The 22,852-nt window shown below is 37.6% G+C and overlaps 4 protein-coding genes across 8 annotated transcripts; 1 reads left to right on the forward strand and 3 right to left on the reverse strand.

Moving 5' to 3' along the window:
• On the reverse strand, positions 1-681 carry LOC108986569. Its single transcript, XM_018959219.1, has 2 exons — positions 456-681; positions 1-311 (listed from the first exon to the last, which is right to left on the reverse strand). The coding sequence occupies exons 1-2, from the start codon at positions 679-681 to the stop codon at positions 1-3; spliced, it is 537 nt and encodes a 178-aa protein (XP_018814764.1).
• Positions 682-4,790: 4,109 nt separating this feature from the next.
• Positions 4,791-11,231, forward strand: LOC108986584 (protein PLASTID TRANSCRIPTIONALLY ACTIVE 10). Its single transcript, XM_018959240.2, has 12 exons — positions 4,791-5,637; positions 6,351-6,410; positions 6,494-6,523; positions 7,035-7,108; positions 7,792-7,873; positions 8,043-8,116; positions 8,217-8,280; positions 9,130-9,222; positions 9,350-9,526; positions 9,608-9,658; positions 9,820-9,971; positions 10,676-11,231. Exons 1-12 carry the CDS (start codon positions 4,888-4,890, stop codon positions 11,139-11,141), a joined length of 2,073 nt encoding a protein of 690 aa, XP_018814785.1. The 5' UTR covers positions 4,791-4,887; the 3' UTR covers positions 11,142-11,231.
• Positions 11,232-13,162: 1,931 nt separating this feature from the next.
• On the reverse strand, positions 13,163-17,040 carry LOC108986581 (3-oxoacyl-[acyl-carrier-protein] reductase 4). 4 transcript variants are annotated; one of them, XM_035693706.1, is made up of 11 exons: positions 16,810-17,040; positions 16,522-16,685; positions 15,980-16,033; positions 15,499-15,579; positions 15,358-15,403; positions 15,180-15,274; positions 15,057-15,089; positions 14,332-14,466; positions 14,075-14,168; positions 13,596-13,678; positions 13,163-13,500 (listed from the first exon to the last, which is right to left on the reverse strand). In XM_035693706.1, the coding sequence occupies exons 1-11, from the start codon at positions 16,955-16,957 to the stop codon at positions 13,453-13,455; spliced, it is 981 nt and encodes a 326-aa protein (XP_035549599.1). In that variant the 5' UTR covers positions 16,958-17,040; the 3' UTR covers positions 13,163-13,452. The 4 variants fall into 4 exon arrangements, with proteins under 4 accessions (XP_035549599.1, XP_035549600.1, XP_018814779.1 ...); XM_035693707.1 differs by having other exon boundaries at positions 16,522-16,664; positions 16,810-17,039; XM_018959234.2 differs by having other exon boundaries at positions 13,163-13,466; positions 16,810-17,039.
• Positions 17,041-17,632: 592 nt separating this feature from the next.
• Positions 17,633-22,581, reverse strand: LOC108986580 (transcription factor GTE10-like). Of its 2 annotated transcripts, none has more exons than XM_018959233.2 (9): positions 20,341-22,581; positions 20,181-20,238; positions 19,468-19,541; positions 19,283-19,364; positions 19,086-19,166; positions 18,890-19,005; positions 18,709-18,775; positions 18,450-18,580; positions 17,633-18,365 (listed from the first exon to the last, which is right to left on the reverse strand). In XM_018959233.2, the coding sequence occupies exons 1-9, from the start codon at positions 21,655-21,657 to the stop codon at positions 18,093-18,095; spliced, it is 2,199 nt and encodes a 732-aa protein (XP_018814778.1). In that variant the 5' UTR covers positions 21,658-22,581; the 3' UTR covers positions 17,633-18,092. The 2 variants fall into 2 exon arrangements, with proteins under 2 accessions (XP_018814778.1, XP_018814777.1); XM_018959232.2 differs by having other exon boundaries at positions 20,061-20,238.
• Between the last annotated feature and the right edge of the window lie 271 nt (positions 22,582-22,852).

Raw genomic sequence — 22,852 nt, forward strand, 5'->3', positions numbered from 1 at the left:
CTATCTCATCTTTAGAGGCTCGTTTGCCTCTGCCTGCATCAGATTGTTCTCATCCCTTGCTTCCATGTCTTGGCTAGCTATGATTAATGGTGGGGGTGGCGGCTTCCTTTCCAAATTTTCCGCGACACATACGTTTGGCGCTCCTGCTCTGAGTTCCTGCACATAGCATTTTCGTGCTAGGATTTGCTCTCCCTGGCTCTTGCCGATGCCAGTCTCCGTTGGAAACTTCATTTTTAAGTGGTAGGTATAAGTGACAACCTTCAAATTATTCAAAGTTGGGTGTCCTAATATGTCATTGTAGGATGACGGGGCTTTAATAAACAAAAAGTCTGTCATTGTTGTAACCATGTGTGACCCTTGGCCGACTGTGACTGGTAGTACGATAGCGCCCATTGGTTGAACAGCTTCGCCAGAGAATCCCTTTGGGGGGGGGGGGGGGGGGGTAGGTGACAGACATAGCCTATTGGGGCTAATGCCCATTTTGGCGAAGGCATGCCAGAATAAGATGTCAATTGAGCTCCCATTGTCGATTAGGATCCGCTTGGTCGTGTAGTTTGCAATTAACAAGGTGACTACCAAGACGTCATCATGGGGGTTTAGGACCCCTTTGACAGTCTTTTCTCCAAAAGAGATAGTAGGCATGGAACCCAATCTGCGGTGTTTGGATGATTTATCCGCCATGTACACCTCGTGGTACCTTGCTTTACGGGCGTATGTCGTCACGCCCTCACCGGCAAATCCTCCTGCTATAGTGTGGATTTCTCCTAAGGTAGCTTGGTCTTGGTCGCGAGATTGCCAGAGGGCGCCATGTCTCTGTTCCCTTACTTGTCTCTATCCTTTTGGGTTCTACTCCGCTTGGGCTCATGCCCCGACCTTATTCTCTCATTGGTTTGACGTGATTACCCCATTGATAGTCTTTTCTCCAAAAGAGATAGTAGGCGTGGAACCCAGTCTGCAGTGTTTGGAGGATTTATCCGCCATGTACACCTCGTGGTACCTTACTTTACGGGCATGAGCCCTATTGGATGTCGTCACGCCCTCACCGGCAAATCCTCCTGCTATGGTGCAGATTTCTCCTAAGGGAGCTTGGTCTTGGTCATGAGATTGCCAGAGGGCGTCATGTCTCTGTTCCCTTACTTGTCTATGTCCTTTTGGGCTTCTGCTCTGCTGGGGCTCACGCCCCGACCTTCTTCTCTCATTGGTTTGACATGATTGGCCAACATTCGCTCGAGTTCCTCACTTTTCGCCAATATGGCTAGTCTTTTCTTCATGGTTGAGTAGTCTTTTATCCAACAAGTATCCGATTGGTGGTATTTGCAATAGCGCTGACCCCTTGTGGATGGGTACTCTTCTTTCCTTGTGGTTTCTGCATTTTCTTGTACACTAGATTGTTGTGGATGAGGCGAGGCCCTTGGTCTCGCTGGTGGGGTACCTTTCTCGTCGCCCATCTTGATGACTTGGCCCGATCTTCCTGTCTCTCGTACTGTTCTTGGTTTCTAATTTCACCTCTTACTTCCTGGGTTCTAAGAGGGCTTGTAACGTTTCCTCCACGTTAACATAATCGTCAGTCCTGTCCATGAATTCCCTCAGAGTCGAGGGGGTTTTCCTGGCCAACTTGATCATGAATGGACTCTGAGGCCATATACCTCCCAGAAGGGCGGCTAGCGTGTTCTTCTCATCCTGATCATTCGTGGTCAGTTTCTCCTTGTTGAATCAGGTCATATACGCTTTCAAACTCTCATATTCCCTTCGCTTAATGACTCACTCAAAAATGAGTAGCATAAAGGCTACAAGTTCAGGAGAATGTCGCGTAATAATTAGGAATAAATTCCTAGATCGTCTCCTCAGGGAAAGTTACTTAAAATCAAACTCGTTTAAAATTGTGAAAATATTCACAAAGAGAAAATAAAAATGATGGTATGTGCAATGGATGGAAGAGTGCAACAAGAATGAAAAGGGCACTAGTCATGGACTATATTCATATTTTTAGATTTTTGAGTATCGAATTGAAATGTAAAAGACTAACAAATTGAAATTAACAATCAAAGAATCAACTAAACTGAACAATCTTAATTAATCTGAAAATTAAACAATAAAATCGAAATTATTTAAATCTTAATTAAACTTTAATCAATCTAATATGCAATGGAACTAATAGATTAATAAAACTAAGCTAAGAATTAAACTAGATTAGAAAGTAATTAACAAAATACGAACTGAAAATTGAAAAGCCCCAAAATCAAGATTCTAGGGTTCATCCTTGTATTCAAATCACAAATTCTCAAAATTAATTCATAGCAATTGTAATCACTGTTCAATTAAAACTTAAAGAAGCGAGAAAAATAAATTACACGAAGTAAATAAACAACAAATAAAATGTCTAAAAGTCTAAGCCAAATATCTCAAAAATATTCCATAAACTTTAAACTGAAATTAAATAAAAAGTAGGGAATGAAAAGAACAAGCTAAATAAATGGAGATAGAGGTGGTAGGTAATGGAGGAGGCGGCTGGAGCGGCAATTGGATCCTGGAAGAGTTCTTCAAATGCGCAGCCTTGCTCTGCAAAAGTCTCCAATTTTGTGCTAATGATATGCTTAAATAGGGTAGAAAATAAATCCTAATGTTTTCATATTCCCGCACACAAAATCGCTTAACTTTAGGATTCAACTTGATAGCCACGTACGCACTTCAGGAATTCGAATTTGGAAATCCTTATTAGAGACAATTTTGTAGCCCTTTAAGATAGCTTTCCAACACATTAAGAATCGTATCAATCCGATATTTGAACAGAAAGTTATAATTAAAATACTAAAGTATATCCATTCTGTCTCTTAACGCATTTTGAATTCTGATCCGAATTACTCTCAAACCCCATAATTATTTTTATTTGAAGAGTCCTACACTCGTTGAAAGTTCTTAAGTTGTTCCAACGTCTTGCCCACTTGAAAGTTTTTTGAATTTGAAATTAGAAATAAAATAATAGAAATTAGAAATAAAATAAAATAAGAATAATAGAATATCAAAAATATGTTGTGCATGTGAATGAATATTGTCCAATTAAATCACAAGTTATAAAATTAAGTATAAATCATGCTATTAATCAATTTAAATCACAACTTGGATTTATTCATCTTAACCATTTTTTCATCTAAAATCAATAATAATGTAATGAAATAAATAAAATATATTGATTCGAAATGTGTAAAATATGCAATAATTCAGTTCAATCACTTAATGATGAGAAGATAAGCGGTGGGTCATCGACGTCTCCTGCTCGCCATGAACTGTGTTAATAATTACTTGGCCAACTCTTCAAAATTGTTAATAGATCCTAGTCGTAAAGTTTCAAACCAGCCCCGTGCTATTCTTTTAATGTCAATGGGAAAGCACGACAAGCTACCTCTCTTGGAAAGCCATGGAGGGTCATGTGTGCTTTAAAATTCTTCAAGTGATCTACAGGATCCCGGGATCTGTCATATATATCGATCTGGGGAACTTTGAATTTAGGCAGGAGTGGTACTGCCATTACTTCGTCGTTGTAGGGAAGATCAGTCCAATTCAGTAGCTGCTCTACGGAGGAAGATCCTCCCATTTTTTCTTGCCATCTTCTCGTATTTATCTACGAGGCTATGTAGCTTGGCGTGTAATCTCTTCTTTTCTAACTTCTTGGTGTTTATGCCTCCTACACTGTGTGCGTCTCATTCTATTTGTCCGTTGAGGACATGTGGTATAGCATCATTCTGTCGTTTTAGCCCTTCGTTCTCCTTTTGCAGCTGCTCAACCACTACCGTCACCTTTTTTAACTTTTCTTCAGCTTCTGCCAACCTCGTTCCTATGTCTGTTGTATTCATCTCTTGGTCATGGGTTGCTTAAGATCGCATGGTAGTTGGCATGTGAAAGTCATGTTGAAGTCTGTAGAAATCCCACAAAGCGCCACTGTTAAGGACGTATTTCACACTACCAACTATATAGATGACCTGCAATAGATGAGATGGTGGCACGGGGTAGCCAATGGAACTCCGATACCTAAGTTAGAGAGAAGTGATCACAATATAAGTATATGAATTAATGACATATACATTACCTTTATGTGTTATTTATAGGAGTATGAAAGTGTTAATAACGGCAAGCTTAAGAGTTTATCTTAGATAATCTTCGAATAAATTGGTAGAATATATTATCTGATCCATCGGAAGTGTTATCTATTCTCTATATTATCCATCACGTGTCTATTAATTCAATCTCTTGGCTTGTAGATCAGACCCGATTGTTGAGGCATGATACTTGAGGCCTCCAACCAATATTTTGAATACCGTACCGGACGCTGTACCGGTCAAGGCACTGAAACGAAATATTTCGGTACCGGTACCGTTTCGGGATAACATTTCGGAATAGTCGATATATTTCAAAATTATATTCTAAAATAATAATCTATATATAAATAAATTATATATAAATACATATATATATATATAAATTATAAATAGACTAATTTGAATTAGGGGTCAAAAAATGAGCTTGTAATTTGAAAAAAAAAATGAAAATCGAAATATCGGCCGGTATTTCGACCGGTACAAAATACAGGTAGTACCTGTACCGACCAGTACAAAATACAAATAGTACCTGTACCGACCCAGTAACCAATACGGCAAATACCGACCGTACCGATCAATACGAAACGATTTTTAAAACTTTGCCTCCAACACATGCGCTTATTGATCCGACGCCCGGAATATCCCTCCACTTCGTTAGTAAAGTTTAGGGGGGAAAAAAAACCTTTTTCTTATCCATTTGAGCTTTTTGTCTTCTATAAAATCTTGTCGGACTAGTTCGGGGCTCTCTAGCACCACTTTCCCAGTCTCACTCCCGCTTCCACGGTTCCACCAAATGCAAATCCTCCAAGTTCCGAATTTCTTTACCTTCCCTAAAACCCTGAACCCTACCTCCAAGGCGCAACACCACCGTACATGTCTTCCTCTCCAACCCAACTCGCTAATTTTCTTCTCCAACCCCACAAGACCTTCCACCTTCACAGCCAGCTGCCTCGCCTCCGATGAGTTCCCCGTCGATGAGACCTTCATCCAGAAATTTGGCCCCAAAGACAGAGAAACTGAAGACGAAGCGCGAACGCGCAACTGGGTCGAGCGCGGCTGGGCCCCCTGGGAAGAAATCCTCACCCCTGAAGCGGATTTCGCCCGGAAAAGCTTGAACGAAGGCGAAGAAGTCCCTCTCCAAAGCCCAGAAGCCATCGAAGCGTTCAAAATGCTCAAACCTAGTTACCGAAAGAAGAAGATGGAGGCAATGGGGCTGACCGAGGACGATTATTATCGGAAACAGTTTGAGATCAAGGGAGATATACCGGAGCCTCTGGAGACGGTGTGGGGGGCGCCGTTGGTGGTACAGCTCGTGCCGCCCCGGGATTGGCCGCCGCGGGGTTGGGAGGTCGATCGGAAGGAGCTAGAGTACATAAGGGAAGCGCATAAGCTGCAGGCTGTGAGGGTGGAGTTGGAGGACTTGGAGAAGGAGGTGAGGACGGAGACTGAGGACATGTGTTTGGATAGGTACAGGATGTTCTTGAAGCAGTACAATGAGTGGGTTGAGGCGAATAAGGATAGATTGGAGGAGGAATCTTATAAGGTTTGAGATAGAAACTAAAAACTTTGGAACTTTCGTTTTGTCTATTTTTCTTGTTGTGTTTATGTATTGGTGCGTTATTTTTTAGACCAAATGCGACCATGGTGTTACGGATTTCTTTGTAGTAAGGGATGTTGGACCGAGTGACAGTATCAAATTGGAGTGCGGTTTGTGACGAAAAATTGGGTGTACCGCTGGGCGTTTGGGTTAATAATATTAATATTATTAGTATAGTTGAAAGTGTTTGGTAAGCTTGTTGGGTGGGGGGAGGGGTGTAATTTTCATCCTTGAGATTAAAATGGGTATGAATTTCAAAAGTTTAGGTCAAGCAGGGATGAATTGGTTGAGATTGATATGGTCAAACTGTCTCGAGTTTGCCATAGGTCCGTTTTGCATGAATATGGTCTAGCCGAAATATATTTTGTGAATTTGAAAATTTTTCTCGAATTGCATATATTTGAGGATAATTATGTCAAACATATTTGGAGCATTTGGTTATGGATTTGACTGAAAGCTTTATAACATTTGAACTAATTGGGAGAAATGTAGAGATATGACTAGATTCAGGGGTTTTAATTTGTATATGGGATTTTTTTTATCAGTAGCTGCATATGAGCTTTTTATACTTTGAAACAACAAAATTTTCTAGTACATTGTTAACAAGTTTGATTGGTCCATTTAGGAGACTAATGTGCCTGTTCTTATTGCCTATACAGGATGACCAAGATTACTATCCAGGTAGGAGGAAAAGAGGCAAGGACTACAAAGAGGGAATGGTAAAAATAAGTTGCAAATTCTTTGTTTATTTTCATGTGGATTATGGTGAAATTATGACATTGATCTCCATTGTTTTCTGCAGTATGAGCTTCCATTTTATTCTCCAGGACAAGTAAGTTATCTACCTCATTCCACTTCTTCTAAGCAATGGCATTTATCTTGTTATGGAAATTGTACTCATAGGTCTCATCCCAGGGATGCCTAGATAGGCCTGCATCTACCATCAAACTAAAACACTGGAATGCCTTGTTAATCATTTTTCATTGTTGGATGCAACATGCTATGCTATATATGCAAATAAATATTAGTTGGTGTGCCACGGTTAAATGGGCTACGATTGTAAACATCATTTGACTAGAACTATCAATATCAGATGCATTTCCTCTTATTTGTTTTAGGATATCAATTGTAAAACTGTCAAATGATATGTGCATTACTTACTCTCCTCTTATCCGTAGCAAAAATGTATCTGAATACTGTGTTCTACAGATAAGCTTATGTCAGGCCCATACATATACGCCGTGCGGTGATGTTATTTCCTAAACAACATGATGTAGAATGTACACATTCTGAGATCTGGAAAGAAAAGTCATGGATATTAATTGTGGAAAATTTATGTGCAGATTTGTTTAGGGAAAGTGACTACTTTGCACCTTTATCAAGGAGCATTCGTTGACATTGGTGGTGTATATGATGGGTAACTTTAATTCCCTATACTGCTATTTATTACTCAAAGTTTGTTGATTGAACCTGTTATACCTGTAAAAGAAATTATATCCTAAACAGACAAAGGGATCATCAGTTTCAACATTGGAATATTAGAGAACTGATGGCGAGTGCCTTCAATATGATGAATTAACTGGCCTGATAGGGATACATAGTGAGGACTTGTGACATGATTTTTTAAACTGAGCCGATGAATTAAGTCTTACCTCAATGGCTTAATTATAATGATATTAATCTTGTCGCTTGAGTGCTGTTTGTGTAATGCCCTGGAGTGAGTATAGTAAGGTGGTGAATGGGGTCCCACACTACTTAGGAATGAGAAGTTCTTGTCTCTTATAATGAATTTCAAGGAGCTCTAATTATTGACTAGTTCTTTTTGCGCTCAGATGTGGTTTGGGCTTTGCCTAGGTTTTTGCAGTTTGGCTATTGAAGTTATACCCCTACTGGCAACAATGCTGGTGTTGTTGTAACTGTTTGTCTGTTAGACTTGGTAATAATTTGTGTGGTAATTGAGGAGGCTCTGATTTGTCTCACTTATGTGGTAAGGCTGGTAGCTAATCTGACATTTTATGGACTACGGCTTTTTTATCTTTTAGTATATCAGCATACCACATGGAAGATTCATGGTACATTATGTGTCTTGATTTATTTCAGGTGGGTTCCCATAAAAGGTAATGATTGGTATTGGATTCGCCATCACATAAAAGTTGGTATGCACGTCATAGTTGAAATTCTGGTGAGTGTTTCAGCTGCTAGGTTTGCCCCCCCTTTTTTCCCTCTTTAGGGATGGTTGTCACTGAGCATTAATCTGGTTACATTAATAAGTTGGTCTCAACAATCAAAGTCATTATTGGCTTATGGAAACTGACATCTTTTTTATTATTACATGTCATTATTTGTTTCAGGCAAAACGAGATCCTTACCGTTTTCGGTTTCCCATCGAAATGCGATTTGTCCAGCCAAACATAGATCACCTGATGTATGTAATCTTGAACTTTGACCATTCTCCAATTTAAGTATATTTTAGCAAAATATGGAGGTGACTCCTCAGTTCTTGACATTTGTATCTGTACTTTCAGCTTTAACAGATTTGACTTTCCGCCTATATTTCATCGTGATGCTACTAATCTAGATGAGTTACGGGTTTGTACCTTTCCTTTTATAGTGTCACTATCTATATTCTCTCAACATTTAATATGCCCACTTCTCTTGTATACTTCCTGTGTACCTACCTATTTAATTCATATCAATAAAATTTTCCTCTTATAAAAAAAAATACATTTAATATGGCTACAATAGACTCATTATATCTTTATTGAGTATGTTGTAATTTCCTTCAATGGCTCTATCATAAGAGATGTATCTTATCAATTTAAATCTTATTTCCGGTCTTCAGTTGGACATTTTTGGGGGGATGGCTTTCTGTTGGACGGACATGTGGTATGGAGTGTAGGTTTGAGCTAGGATGTGTTCATAAAAGAACTTCTGCAGAAGCCTATGGAAAAACCATTCTAGTATACCATCACGTAAATTCATGTGTTCTCTCTTTTTTTTTTTTTTTTTTTTTGATTTCCTATCAAGTTATTTACAAAAATGAAAATAGACATTGCTCATGTACCTGGTTAGTGTACAAGAGAAATGGTTGAAAACTAGAATCTAAGAGTACTTACCCTAATTTACTATGAGCTTAGTCTTCTGTGTACTTGAGGCCAGACTATTTTCTCGGCAAGCCTTACATTTTGGCTTGTTGGTTAGTTTAGAATGCAGAGAAGAAGATTTCTAGTGCTCTAGAGTGTCACTTGTGGATACAATTTTCTTTTTCTTCTTTCGTAAATCTTGTTGAACTTTAGTAGGATCTGAAGCAATCAGTTTTCTATATGTGACTCTGCCTTAAAATTGCAGAAGATTTCATGTCTATCAAAAATAATTTTTAATTTTTGTCTCACTTGCTGACTGATCAAAAATAAATTATCTTGCTTGCTTGCCTTGCAGCGTGATAGTGGAAGACCTCCAGTTCCTAGAAAAGATCCAGGAGACAAACCGGAAGAGGAACCTTTGTTGTCAAATCATCCTTATGTTGATAAGGTATGTTTCTGACTAGGACTCCTTTTCAGAAGTCAGAACATCAGATTTTAACTATTGCCGAGTGTGATCAATTTACTATTACCATCGTGGCCATGATTATGAACTTTAACTTTTCTCTGTTGTGCAGTTGTGGCAGATACATGTTGCTGAGCAAATGATTATGGATGATTTGGAGGCTAATCCTGAGAAATACAAAGACAAAAAATTATCGGAGTTATCCGATGATGAGGATTTTGATGAGGAAAACAGTGTTGTTTATACTAAAGCCTATTATAAGAAATCTTTAATACCAAAAATGATTTTGGTGAGCACTAATCTCTTGAGTCATTGTATTGACTTGTATTCTGTTGCATTCACGTACTTGTTATTTATTTTGTCTTAACAGAAAACAAGTGTAAAAGACCTTGACTTGGAGGCTGCCTTCGCTGAGCGTGAGGTTAGCTGTTCCATCTAAGATTTCGCGTGTTTCTTGGTCAAAATGTTGAGTTACCTTTACCTATTCAACTTATACATATTTTATATATAACTGCTACTTTGGTTTCCAATTGCTTCAAAGTTAAAAAAGATCCTTATGTATTCATGTTCTGGTGGATACAGTTCCATAACAAACTAAGAAGGGAAGCAAAAGAAAGAGGAGAGGGATACAAAATTACCAAGCTTAGACGAAATATTGAAATGGATGAATATGACTTGATACATTGGCATCGATCATTTGAGGAAAGAGAAGCTTTGATCAGAGACATCAGTTGGTATTTCCATTGTCGTTATATATCAATACTTAATATTAGTGATCTCTAATCTTGTCTGCTATCCGGGTCTTTTCATCATGTTATGGTGCATACAAATTAAGCATTTATTCCTACTTTGGCCATTGGTAACTTAAGATTTCCAATTTTATACATTGTGAATTGTGCATAGGATGGTCTGGAGACTGCATTAACTAAGGCAGTCACTTTTCCCAAGAGGAAAGTAAGTGATGCTAATACAGACTTTCCACTGTCTCTAGCTGGAATTAGTTTCTTCTTCGGCGTACTTTATAATATATAATATGAATGTATATATGTGTGTGCGTGTGTATGAAAATGAAGCATTGATATAGGGAGATAGTTGTCTTCAATCCTAATTTTGTTCTCCCACTGACACAGATCAAGCTTATTATTAAAGTGACCTCACGATTATGTGAGATCACGCTGGCCCTGTGAGTCTGTGACACTTGATGTAAGCATAGTAACTAGGTATAGATGCATGCTTTCGGTTCACTCAGTTTGAATTTCCAGTTGGTCTAATACAAGAAGACCGGAAAACCTGCAATGAAGTATCAAATTAGTGTAAAATATATTTTGCTTTGCATTTGCACCGGCGTCACTGCCCCCCATCTGCGGCTGGTTGCTTTCTTCATCCTTATTATGTACCTCTTTCTGCTACTTGTTGAAAGCTGAATGGTTTTTTGCAGCCGTCAAGCACTTGGTCTGCCATTGGAAGAGCCGGGAAGGTACAAAGATGCTAGTTTCTTTGGGAAGGATAAGTATGACCCTTCAAACCCTCTATATCGTTATGACTACTGGGGAGAACCCAAGAACTCTGAGAAGAGCAGGCAAGAGCGGATGACAGATGCCCACAACAAATCTATTGTGGGTAAGGGTACTGTCTGGCACGAGATGTCATACGAAGACTGCATCAAGCAGCAGATGCAAAGAGAAGCCCGTGCCAAGGAATTGGCTCAAGAAGAAACTCATGATGGCGCGTCAAAAGGAGGTCACGATTATGAAGATGATGATGATGATGAAGATGATGACGACGACGACGACGATTTTGATTTCAGCATTTTACAAGAATATAGTGGTAATTCTTCAAATCAACCTCATGTTAATGGGACTGAATCTTCAATAATTTCAGATGAGGGTATATTCGAGGATTAATTAGTGGCGTGGCAAAGCATGGTTAAAGTGAAAAGTTAGTCATAAACGCTTGCGATCGTAGAAATAGTTTAAGATATTTAATTAAAAATAGCATATATGGTTTTTTCTTTTTAAATTGATTTTTTAAAATGTTTTAAATTTATTACATATATAAAAACTATTTTAGATCCATTTTATATCATCAATGTCCAAAAATCAAGAAAGAAAAAAGCAAGAAGTTCATCTTTATGAACATATTAGTAATGAGATTAGTAATGTCTCTATACCTTTGCATTCAATAAATTGGGTAATTCAATAAATTGAATCGGGCGGTTTATAACAATTTTGAATTGGTTATTTTAATGTTGATAAAAAATATTAAAAATCATATATAATGCAATTCAAGCAATTAATATCAAGTATATAAGAGTAAATAAATATAAATTCATTAACTAGTTTCAATACAAATATGATATGAATTCAAATAGCTTCAATAAACTTAACCTCAATTGTAGACATTTTTTTGCTCAAATAAAGAAAATAAAGTTATAAGCATATAAGAAATATGTACTCACGTACTTAAGTTATAAGCACATGACAAATATGATGTTTTATGTACAACCACAAATTTAATATAAATATTCATTCATCTCTTAATTTTTTCGTTCAAATAAAGAACTACATGTTTTGTTATTCAATTTTTCTGCGATTCTTTTTTAATACAATGATGGAGTTCGTATATGTTTAGTTCTATTATATTTTTGTATAAGAAATTAAAAATATATATTCTGTTAGATAATTTAAAAATAAATACAGTTTTGAATCGGCTAGAATTAGTCTGGATCTACCTAAATCGATTGATTGAAACGGGTCCTTAAACGATTCAAAAAATTAACCAAAATCGATTTGATTTATGGCCGATTCAATTTGAATTGGCTTGGATCAAACAAATTTTTCGAACCTTGCTTTCAACTTCTTTCAAAATTCAGTAACACTTACAAATCACTTGATTACACAAGTAAAAAGACATAAATTGGAGGTGGGGGAATGAAGATTATTGCAGGAGTACCCAAGTAATCTTTCTGATTCTTCAGATGATTCCCACTCACTGGATGAGTGATTGTGTTGTAATTTTTAACAAAATATAAAGCATGTAATTAAATATCTCTCTCTCTCTCTCTCTCTCAAAGAACTCTAAAACCATATTCAACAGTTTGGTTACTGTAAAAGTCAACATGACTCTATGCGAAATTCTATGATTTTTTATTATTCAAGGAAAATCAAGAAAACCAAAAATCTCAGCACTAAAATGAGTCTAAAAAAAATGCAATTATATAACAGTAAATTTTGAGAAAAATAAAAGCATAGAATTTGGAAGTTCAGAACCTGAAGACATCTATTTCTCTGCCAGTTGTACAACTTTCAATCCCTGCACTTACAATAACAAATCAAACTTGCATGGAATTGGCGGGTAATAACAATTATCATCGTTGCATTATTTTCTATGATTTTGAAGTTGAATATTTATTAGCTTCGTTTATAAGGGAATAAACACAGCCAGACTGGGACACAGTTTTTCTCCAAACTTGGTTGGATGAAGTTTCCTTCAACTCATTTAAGAAATTATCATGTGTCCCTCTATCATATCAGAAACACATGCATTCGAAGGAAAAGTCTATCCAACACAATCATTCTGCTTGATGTAATTAATTACTTAAATTATCAATGAACAATTAAATCGTCCCAAACCTTTAGTCTCCAAAATCATTTAATTAAAATTTATTAGGACAATGGTTTGAGAATTATGAACACAATTGTAGACATAGATATAGATTTGATCCTGCTCACCTAAGCTAGCAAAATAAACACAGCAAAATAAACTCATGATTAATTTTTTATTTAGAATTTAATCATGAGTTTGTACCTCTTAAATTGAATTATTCAAAAAATTTCTTAAAAAAATGAAAAAAAAAAAAAACATTTCTCATTGATATACAAACAATTATTTCACAGCATATTTTACAATCAATGTGATAGTACCATGAAAAATAAATAAGTATTTTTTATTTAGATTTCAAATTATACATAACCATCCTCAATCTAAAACATAGTTGTAAAAAGATTAAAGAAAGATGTATGCATATCATTACTCTTAGGCCAAAAAAAAAAAAAAACAAAACAGAAGAAAATCCTCCTATTTTCTGCAACTCAATTACTGCTTCAAGCTAAATACATGGAGTGAAATTTAACTAAAGGCGTTACTTTTCTGTCAAACTCTAAGATGAAGCTGGCAAGATTTTGGGGCCAGGCCATCTACATCACCATTCCTCCATCAATGGTGAAGACCTGCAATCAAGAGTACGTACACATACTTGAACCCCTAAAGAGATGTAAATACCAAATTGGTGGCCGTTTACCCGTGTAAGAAAAAATGCTAAAGAACAAAAAAACAAAACATCATATACCAAACATTACCTGCCCAGTAATGTAACTGGCAGCTGGATTAAGCGCCAAGAATTCCACCATTCCTGCAACTTCTTCAGGTTGGCCATACCGCCCTACATGCACAGTAGGAAAATAACAATCATGGTCTCCATTGAATTTGAAGCATTTTGTTACTTAATTGAAAACAATTTCATGGTAAAATCAAAAGACGTGATCATCTTGGAGGATCTGGCTTTGATTATCTTATTTAAGCCACTCGCACACGTCCTAACAATGGATTGGGGAAAATCTAAAGAGTATTAACTGCAAGATTTTATCAGCAGAATAACAACATAGTTATTTTGTCACATATAAAAAAGTTATAATATCAATCATAATATGTAATTCTCTAACCTCTCGTTACTTATTCTCAGCAATTATAACAGGTTCATAAAAATGCTCAAATTGTTGGAGTCATGTAGACAATTTCAATGATACCCTAAGCTCAGTAAGTAGTCTTTTGATCTCACCTAATGGGATAGTCTGCAAGATTTTCTTCTCTATGTCTTCTCCAAGCTTGCCAGTCATATCAGAGGCAATAAACCCAGGAGCCACGGCATTAACCTATGAAGAGAGAAAGCTTTATTTAGTTGCATTAGGCCAAGGGAACCACAAAGCTGTGGACAAAAAATACAAACTAAAAGAATATGTTTATAGTCAATAGCACCAGAAGCATATTGGTCTGTCTTGTTAGCCAAACATTTACATAATATTCCTAGATGCTTACATTAATATTCCTGCTTGCATATTCCTTTGCAACACTCTTTGTAAATCCAATTACCCCGGCTTTAGCAGCACTGTAGTTTGCTTGTCCAGCATTGCCAACCAGACCAACAACAGATGCTATATTGATTATTCTTCCCTGCAAAACAAAGAGTAGGCTGAGAGGATGTAGAAGCAAGAGATGAAAGACCTGGACAAATAATTTCAATTGCACTTGAGACTGGTAATGTCAAATAATGCCAAATAATCTGAGTCTGGATGCATGAATGAGATGACAAAATTAGTGGTCTCTATTCTTTTTCCTTGGGTGGAATGTGTACTGTGTATGTATACAAGGGTTGGCCCTATTCACAGTTGTGAGTCACTTTCCAAATTCCACAATCCAAAGTCCAAGAGATGCACTTCCAGAACAAAGGCCTCTATACACCAGCAAACTATCAAATGTTGATATGGGAAAGCCTGTGGAAATTGAAGATAGAAATTGGAGCTGAAAGTTGACCTGCAGCAACATCTAGTTCAATCACCCCTACTAAAGTGCCCGATTCACCATAATCCCCCATAAAGTTGATGTATTGATATTTGATCTACCGGTATTCCCTGTGAGGGTTTCAGTTATAATATTATAAAAAAATCATTCAGATGCGCTCTTAGTTTGGTTGATGTAGTGCAAACTCATTTGTTGAAATCATCTGTCTCTATTGTCAGAAAAGAAAGCCTAAGGATGGATACCTTTCTCTTTTTCATCATAATTTTGGCTGCAGCCTGCAAAATTATTAGCAACTTAGGTAAAATATCTGTGAACTAATATTGTATACTCTAATGCTAAATAATTGGTCTTCTGAATATACACACCTGTGTGCAGAGAAATACGCCAGTAAGATTTAGATCAACAACCTCCTGCCATTGTGATTTTTTCATTCTCATCAATAACCCATCTCGAGTTATTCCTAAAGGAGTTGCCAAACAGTTGGTAAAAAAATTGCAAAAAAAAAAAAAAAAAAAGTAATTTGATAGGTCATTCAAAATTAACCTGCATTATTTATCAAGACATCTATAGTTCCCCATGCGTCAACTGCCTGTAAGCATGGGAATTGAATGACATCAGAATGCAAGCAATAATTGCAATTAACAAAAAAAGGAAACTCCATCAACGTAATAAACATTTGCTTACAGTTTTAATCATCAATTCTACGTCACCTTCTTTTGAAACGTCACCCCCATAGGTAAGAGCTTGGCCGCCACATGCCTCAATCTACAAAAAAAGACATAAGCATTCACACTCTTGGGTGTTTCCCACTCTAAATAACCACTCGGTGTTGTGGCATATCTCTTCAACACTTATAAGCAACATTTATGTTATTTTTAGAATGTCGAAAGGAACCGTCACTGTTAGAGGTTATTACTGTACTAAATATACAAATACAATGGCAAGACGGTGGAGAGAGACTTTAGCTCTTCCCACCAATTTTCACTTTCAATTCTTGTTCACCCTAAAATTAAAAAAAAAAAAAAATCACCAAATATAAAGATGGAGACCATACATGGCTGGGACTCATGAGCAATCAAAGATGGAGACAGCACAGCAATCTTTTATATACACGCGCACAAAAAGAACAAGAAGAAAATGCAAAACAAACAAAAAAAGAACATACCTCCTTGGAAACTTCTTCAGCTTCCTTTGACGACCTTGCATAGTTTACTAGGACCTGTAATGGTGCATTCATGTCTACTGTCAACACGGGTGATGGGAATGATACTAATGACTAGAATTCTTCTAAAGTTTGAAAATGACCATGATTCACCACCTTCACCCATTACAGCATTTTCAGTATAAGCAGCACATAGCAACAATCGGAAAGCCCGACTCATTTGATACATCGAGATGAGGCATGCACACCTAGAAGCTCTCTAGAAGCATAATTTTCTTTTCTTTTTATCACATCTATAGAATAAAGCAACAAACGAAGTATTCTTGTATTTTTCTGGTATGAAACAGCCTCACAAAGTGTGTATATATATATATATGTATATGTATATATTTGTATATCCATCTACACATATTACTGCATAGAATAGTTTCAATTAAAATAATTGCTAAAATTCCCTCCCTCCATCCCTCCCTCTACTCGCAAACGCATGCATGATTCAGGAATTGTCGTCGCTGAACCCAGAGAGAGATAGAAAGATGAGAGACCTTACAACCAGCTTTTCCGAGATTTAAGGCAATGGCCTTTCCGATGCCTCTAGAAGCCCCAGTGACAACAACCACCGGAGCTTCCACATTCTGAGCAACACCTACACTCGGTTGCTCAACTGCTGCAACCTGAGCTCTCAAGCCTGCACAGCAACTCGCACAATCCGTATGAACATACATACAAAACAATCACACATATTTTCAGTTATATAGTCATATGGACCAGAATAATAAAGCTAAAGGCAAACGGAAATTCGAAAAATGGAAAAGAAAAAAATTATGATTTACCGGAGGAAGAGGAGGAGGTTCCGAATCCGAAATGAGAGGAGAGGCGAGGCAGTCGAAGTGAGGCGAAGATCGGAGGGCGGAGGCGAGAGAATTGGGAGAGCTTCGCCGGGGCTCCAGTAGAGCTGAAGGCAATAGCGGCGGCGGCCATTTAGATTCTGAGAACGAGCGGGGCCGAAGATCAAGTAGTCCGGAATTTTTTTTTTTCTATTATTTTCTAAAACCTAAACTCAAAAGTTTTACTATGCATTAGTTATTCAGTGATACAGCACGCTTATAATTTTTTCTTTTTATTATAAGTGATACTATTCATTTTACTATACATCAACTGTTATTCAAGATTCAGCCCCACACTCCATATTTGGTAAATTTTTTTTTTTTTTTAATAAGATGTAGGGTGTGTTCAGACTGAAATTATTCAATCTCCAGTTTTGCTATGATTTTATTCCAAGTATTAAAATAGATTTAAGGAAAAATATTTACATCAGCCTACTATTTATCACACACTCCACACACTTAATGTATTGAGTTAAAAAAAAAAAAAAAATTAAATGCATGGTATGTAGAGAGTGTAGGTTGCTGCATATAATTCCTCTAGATTTAAATCATTGGAGCAATCCGATTGCTGTTGAAAATATGTACAAATTAAGAATCCTATTTTTATTTTAACAGAATCTTACAACAAAAACATTAAATACAGATTTTAATTATGTCTATGGTTTATACTCAAGTCGGACAGGTGAGAGAGACAGAGAGACAGAGAGATTGACCCAAAAATAAAACTGCTAAATTCCCATGAGAAAAACTGTAATTTAAGTCCAAGAAAACTAACAAATGAGTTGAGCGAATGCCTTTTATCTCGGCTTTTGAATATTGTACAGTTACGCCCCTCTAAAAAAAACTAACAAATGCAGGACTACATTTATGGATTTTTCTTTTTCTTTTGTACAAAAAAAAAATTGAATAGCTGATATGGTACATCTCTTCTAAAAAAACAAAAAAGCACATTCCCCCAATATGTTTGAAGAGTTTCACAACACATCCCAATCCAAAAACCAGGTATTTATCATAAACCACCCAAAACAATGGCTGCCGATCATGCTTCTGGTATTTTCTATCTTTACTCTTTCCCAAGGGTTCGATGCGCACCATCAAACAGGAAATTGGCCAGGAAACCTGAAAAGGACGCAGTTTGGTGACCCATGTGTATGGCCTGTGTCGAAGGGTGATCGATCATCTTCAAGTCTAGTACCTCAGCTGGTTTGGTATGAAGAAATTTTAACTGATCAATCAATTTCTCCTTCCTCGACATCGATTGATGGTTCTGGAGTGCTCTTGGGTGGTTCTTCTTCATCCTCGTCGTCAACCTTCATGTACAGTCCAAGTTGTTCCAAGGGGTTACCCTGAAGTTTGAAACTACCAAAACCAAAACCATTTTGAGAATGATCTGGGCTTCTCTCTTCTGGGAAACTTGGTAGATGTTCGTCATGGGCAGCCGTAAGCATTTCTAGATCTTCCATAAATTGGCTGTTTTCATTCATATCGACAGTCTTCTCCATCTGCAACAAGCCAGAAGCATTTCAATAACATTTAGAAACAGGTTGTAGTTCGCTTCTGCCACAAGATTGATCTGTCCACCTTACCTTTAGCAATGCCTGGCGTGCAGCTTCTCTCTCTAGTTCCCTCTTCTTTTTAGCTTCAGCTGCAGCGTCTGCTTCAGCCTTTCTTCGAAACTCTTCAGCAGCCTTGGCCTCAGCTTGCAATCGAGCTTTTTCTAATAATAACAAAATTGAAAAGAAAATCAATAACTGGAATAGCTTGGTAAACTGATTAGAATCAACTCCAAGCAGGCATGCACATTGATGACACCAAACTGATGTTCAGCAAAGTGCAAATGAGAACCTTCTTTCTGCCGCCTTTCAAGTTCCTCTCTCTCAAGTCGTAATCTTTCAGGATCCCGCTTTTCACCCTGAACCCAACCAATATGAAATGGTGAATAACAAAATTAAGTAAAAGATGCAATAACTTTGGGATATATACATCGATGTTAATAAAAAGCAGCAATCCTAGGAGTGCAGCCAACCTTTTCAAGTGCCTTTTCACGAGCTTTAAGTATGGTGTCAGCAAAACGACTCCTCAGTAAAGCTGCACGGTAAAGCTTCTCGGGGGAGACTTGACTCTCGGATGGAGCACTCTCCCCTATAATGTTACAGCATGAAGCAATGAGATGATGCGCCAATACTAACAGCAGATAGTTTTCTTTGTGATTTCATGCTTACCCTCTTGATGGTCATCAGCCTCAGCAGACATTGGCTTGCACTGGGAGTTCTGTTCAACTAGCCCCACCCCATTAATTGAATCTGTACAAGAAATAGGACATCAAACTTCGACACATCAATCAATTCTAATTATTCCCAGTAGCATGCAAAAGCTACCACATCATAATCCAAAAACATCCACAGGTCACATATATCACCTAGAAGCTCACTATTTTCAATTTCTGAATCACCAAGATCATTTTTCTTTTGATCCAACGTTGCTCCAGAGCCCAAGTTTTCCTGCCATAGAAAAAGGACATGAAAAAAAATCTTCACTTAGAGAGAGGGGTGAGTTTCATCTATAATGTTCCTTTTCTAATTTTTTCAAGATATTCGGGCATACCTTAAAATCAACAATGGTAACAGAGGCTTTAGCAGCATCTGATTCCCTTCTAGATGAACTGCCTGACTCTGAATCTGTCAATTAAAAAGGAAAAGAAAAATAGAAAACAAGTATATATGAGATTTGAAACAAAAAGCACCCCCCTTCCCGGGGCGGGGGTTGACATTTTACACTAACCACCAACCTATTCAAGCATAGAATTATGGCGACCACAAGCATATTTAATGCGAAGGGCTATGTAAATTGTATAGAACCATGCGCCCATTTTGAAAGATTATTGAATGGATAGAGAAACTGAAAACTTATATTTTATTATCAGTAGAAATGCTGATGGTATGGAAGCTACAGCAAGTCTTATGCCTTGCATTTAGTGTTAAAACCACCAAAAAAATGACTTGCACCCTTTTAAAGTGTAAGGCATTCTTTGGCTAATACAGTAGTACATAATTTTTGCATCATGTCTCAACACAGAATCCAGATCTGAAATGGATAAGCATAGACGTTGAAATACTGCACTCCTTTCTCCAAATTTTGTAAATTAAGAACAAATTGTAAATTCAAAATACACATATAGAGTATGCAACGACACGAACCATTGGATGAAGATCCTGACTCACTACTAGAGCTACTTGAACTACTGCATTTACTGTTTCTATTGGCTACATCTTTCTTTATCTCTACTGGAGAGTAGCTTGAAACAGGAGGATCATTACCGCCAATGATATCCACATCCTCATCAACCAGATCATTGCCTGAGAACTCATTAGGAAGCTGTAACAACAAATGTGTGTCACTAATCAGATAAAATTCAATATAGTTAGTTGAAAATTTGACACAGAAAGACAAACACCAGCTTTAGTGAAAGGAAGGTACATCGATTTCACAAGGTTCATCTTTCTCCTGGTTTTTCTGCCTCTCCAGCATATAGTCATCTAAAAGCTTCCTTAATGTGAGCACGGTTGCATCACTAAGAGCATCAATATCAATCTCAATCTCCTCCTCATTGGTTTGCCCTGCACTATGTTCCTTTAAGAAATCAACAATGCTTTCAGGCAATTCTGCCAACAAAGGCTCCAATTCTGAGCTCAGTTTCAGCCTCTCTTCACTGGTCATTATCTGCCTAACAGGCTCTAGCTTCATACTAGTGTCATTCTCAGTGAGGAATTTTTTCCTTTTAGTAGGTTGAATTTGGGTAGTAATTTCACTTTCTACAGGATCACCAGCTCTTAATGGCACTGATTGCTCATCAGTGGTCAGTGAAAGCTTCTTCTCAATAGCTTTCCATCTCGCTTCAAAATATTTACCGAGTGTTTTGGCCATATGATGGACATCATTTCCAGGTGGGTTGTAAGTCAAGGCATTTGAGAAAGTAAGCCGTACATCTGAAGCAAACACCAATGGGCTTGAATATTCACCTGAATCTATCCTCCTCTTCACTGTGCCCAAATCCATTGGATGTTTAATGACAGTGAAATAATCCGGAATGTTCGACTTGACAACATCAACCGGTTCATTGAAAATCCAAGCATACTTGTGTAACATAACACCATGCAGCAACATCTTACATTTTTCCATCAACAAAGCATTTGATGTGTTCTCTAATGCAGTCAGTTTCACTGGTTCAAAGAGCCCAGATGAACTCTTTTTCGCACGCGATCGATTACGCCCTGCAGGAGCTCGCTTCTTACCATGCAGAGCAGATACTTCAGTTGACCTCCACAAACTCTCAAGTGGAGGCCTCTTTTTTCCATCACTGCAGCTCCGGATATCGCTAGAGGGGGATAACACAACATTTGAACTAAAACTAGCAACTTTCCTCTGAAGGATCTGGACCTGTTCAAGTTCCATTTTCAACCTCAATTCTAATTCCTTCCTTTCAGACTGTGACATCTTTGACAATGACAAAACTCGCATTGGCACCACAAAACTATCACAACCATCTGCGATCAAGCTAATGCATTTTCTCTTCGGGGCATATGAATCCTCAGAAATCATTATCTCCATGTCAACCCGTCCAGAACTACCAAACCCTTCTGATTCACCCATTGTCTCAACAGCATGCCGGTAATTAGGTACAAAAGCAGATGAATGCCCTTTAGAGTATTTCCGTGACTTTCCCATCATTTGTGATACTGAACACTTCCTCGATTCCTTCAATCCAGTGAAATCTATGGGAACACTAGGTGCCATATGATAAACCTCAAATAACCGCACATATCAACTGGTGACAATAAGCAATGCCACCCTGATCAATCTTAGCAAATAGCAAATTCTGAAATCTGCACATCATGCCAAAATCCAACTCAAGTATCAAATTAAGACACATACGAATATTTCCATCTCACCCAATTGGGTTGTTTTCCTTTTATCTTAAAAAATGACCTCAAAACAATTCTATGGCCCCATGTAGCGGCACTTGTTCAGTTCTCTTCAATGGCATTTGAGCACGTAAAGATGTCAAAAGCTCAAGAATTTGGGAATAAAAGTTGATAGAAATAATGATGTTCTTTATTCTCCAGCTATACAAATTTCAAAATCCACAAATTTTCTATTATCCATTGCAAAAGGGATTAAATTATAAATGACGATTGCGATATCCCTAACCACGACAGATTCACTGATCCAATCCAACGAATGTAAACCCCTAAACCTAACTAACCCCAGAAACAACCACAAACAAAGAAAACTTCCCTTTCTTGGTCTATCGGTAATCTACGAACCCTCTATCTTGAGATCAAAATCTCCGAAGGAAATCAAGAAAATTTCAGGGAAAAGAAAGAATTACGAAAGAAACCTTAACTGGTTAAGAAGAAACTTCCTGATCAACAGGAAAACACCAATCGAAACTTACGAAAGAAACCTTATCTGTTGATCAAAACCCTAGATCAACAGGAAAACACCAATCGAAGCTCAAGAAATTGTACGAACCGTACAAGACAATGCGAGAAAACGATATAAACCCTAGAAAAGCTTTGGTAGAATCCAATTCAAAACCTGGATCTCTCGATAGAGCCGTCGAAAATAAGTAGGACTCCAAACCCTAGTCTCAATTTCTCAAAACCCCTTCGCTGACGTCCACAGCGAGCGAGACACAGATACAGAGAGAAACATGCGAAGCACTAAAAGCCTAAGATTGCTAGGCTAGTCGCTCCCCTACTTATAGGCCCGCGCGCCGCAATTGGTTTAATCTCAGCCGCTCATTCTCCAGTTGAAGATATTTGACAAGTCATAATCCAAACATAGCGGCGTGCGTACGATTCAGATCAGACGGGCCCTGATGCTTTTCGGTCGTGCTCTTTGTATCCTGGAAATTATCTTTGGCGAATTGAGGATTCTAGAGGCACGCTTGAGAGTAATAGAAGTCTTGTACTCGCCGATTTATGGG

Source organism: Juglans regia, chromosome 9 (genome assembly GCF_001411555.2).
Source record: "Juglans regia cultivar Chandler chromosome 9, Walnut 2.0, whole genome shotgun sequence".
NCBI lineage: Eukaryota > Viridiplantae > Streptophyta > Magnoliopsida > Fagales > Juglandaceae > Juglans > Juglans regia.

Excerpts from the sequence above, each read along its gene's own strand:
- LOC108986581 (XM_035693706.1), bottom strand. The coding sequence starts at position 16,957 with ATGGCCGCCGCCGCTATTGCCTTCAGCTCTACTGGAGCCCCGGCGAAG. Across the intron at positions 15,580-15,979 it reads CTGAAGAAGTTTCCAAGGAG|ATTGAGGCATGTGGCGGCCA; the intron begins GTATGTTCTTTT and ends CTTTTTTTGTAG. Across the intron at positions 14,467-15,056 it reads TTATGATGAAAAAGAGAAAG|GGAAGAATAATCAATATAGC; the intron begins GTATCCATCCTT and ends TTTGTTTTGCAG.
- LOC108986584 (XM_018959240.2), top strand. The coding sequence starts at position 4,888 with ATGCAAATCCTCCAAGTTCCGAATTTCTTTACCTTCCCTAAAACCCTG. Across the intron at positions 6,524-7,034 it reads CATTTTATTCTCCAGGACAA|ATTTGTTTAGGGAAAGTGAC; the intron begins GTAAGTTATCTA and ends ATTTATGTGCAG. Across the intron at positions 9,527-9,607 it reads TAATACCAAAAATGATTTTG|AAAACAAGTGTAAAAGACCT; the intron begins GTGAGCACTAAT and ends TTGTCTTAACAG.
- LOC108986569 (XM_018959219.1), bottom strand. The coding sequence starts at position 681 with ATGGCGGATAAATCATCCAAACACCGCAGATTGGGTTCCATGCCTACT. Across the intron at positions 312-455 it reads CATTAGCCCCAATAGGCTAT|CCCCGTCATCCTACAATGAC; the intron begins GTCTGTCACCTA and ends TGTTTATTAAAG.
- LOC108986580 (XM_018959232.2), bottom strand. The coding sequence starts at position 21,657 with ATGGCACCTAGTGTTCCCATAGATTTCACTGGATTGAAGGAATCGAGG. Across the intron at positions 20,239-20,340 it reads ATGAACCTTGTGAAATCGAT|CTTCCTAATGAGTTCTCAGG; the intron begins GTACCTTCCTTT and ends TTGTTGTTACAG. Across the intron at positions 19,167-19,282 it reads TGAAAATAGTGAGCTTCTAG|ATTCAATTAATGGGGTGGGG; the intron begins GTGATATATGTG and ends TTTCTTGTACAG.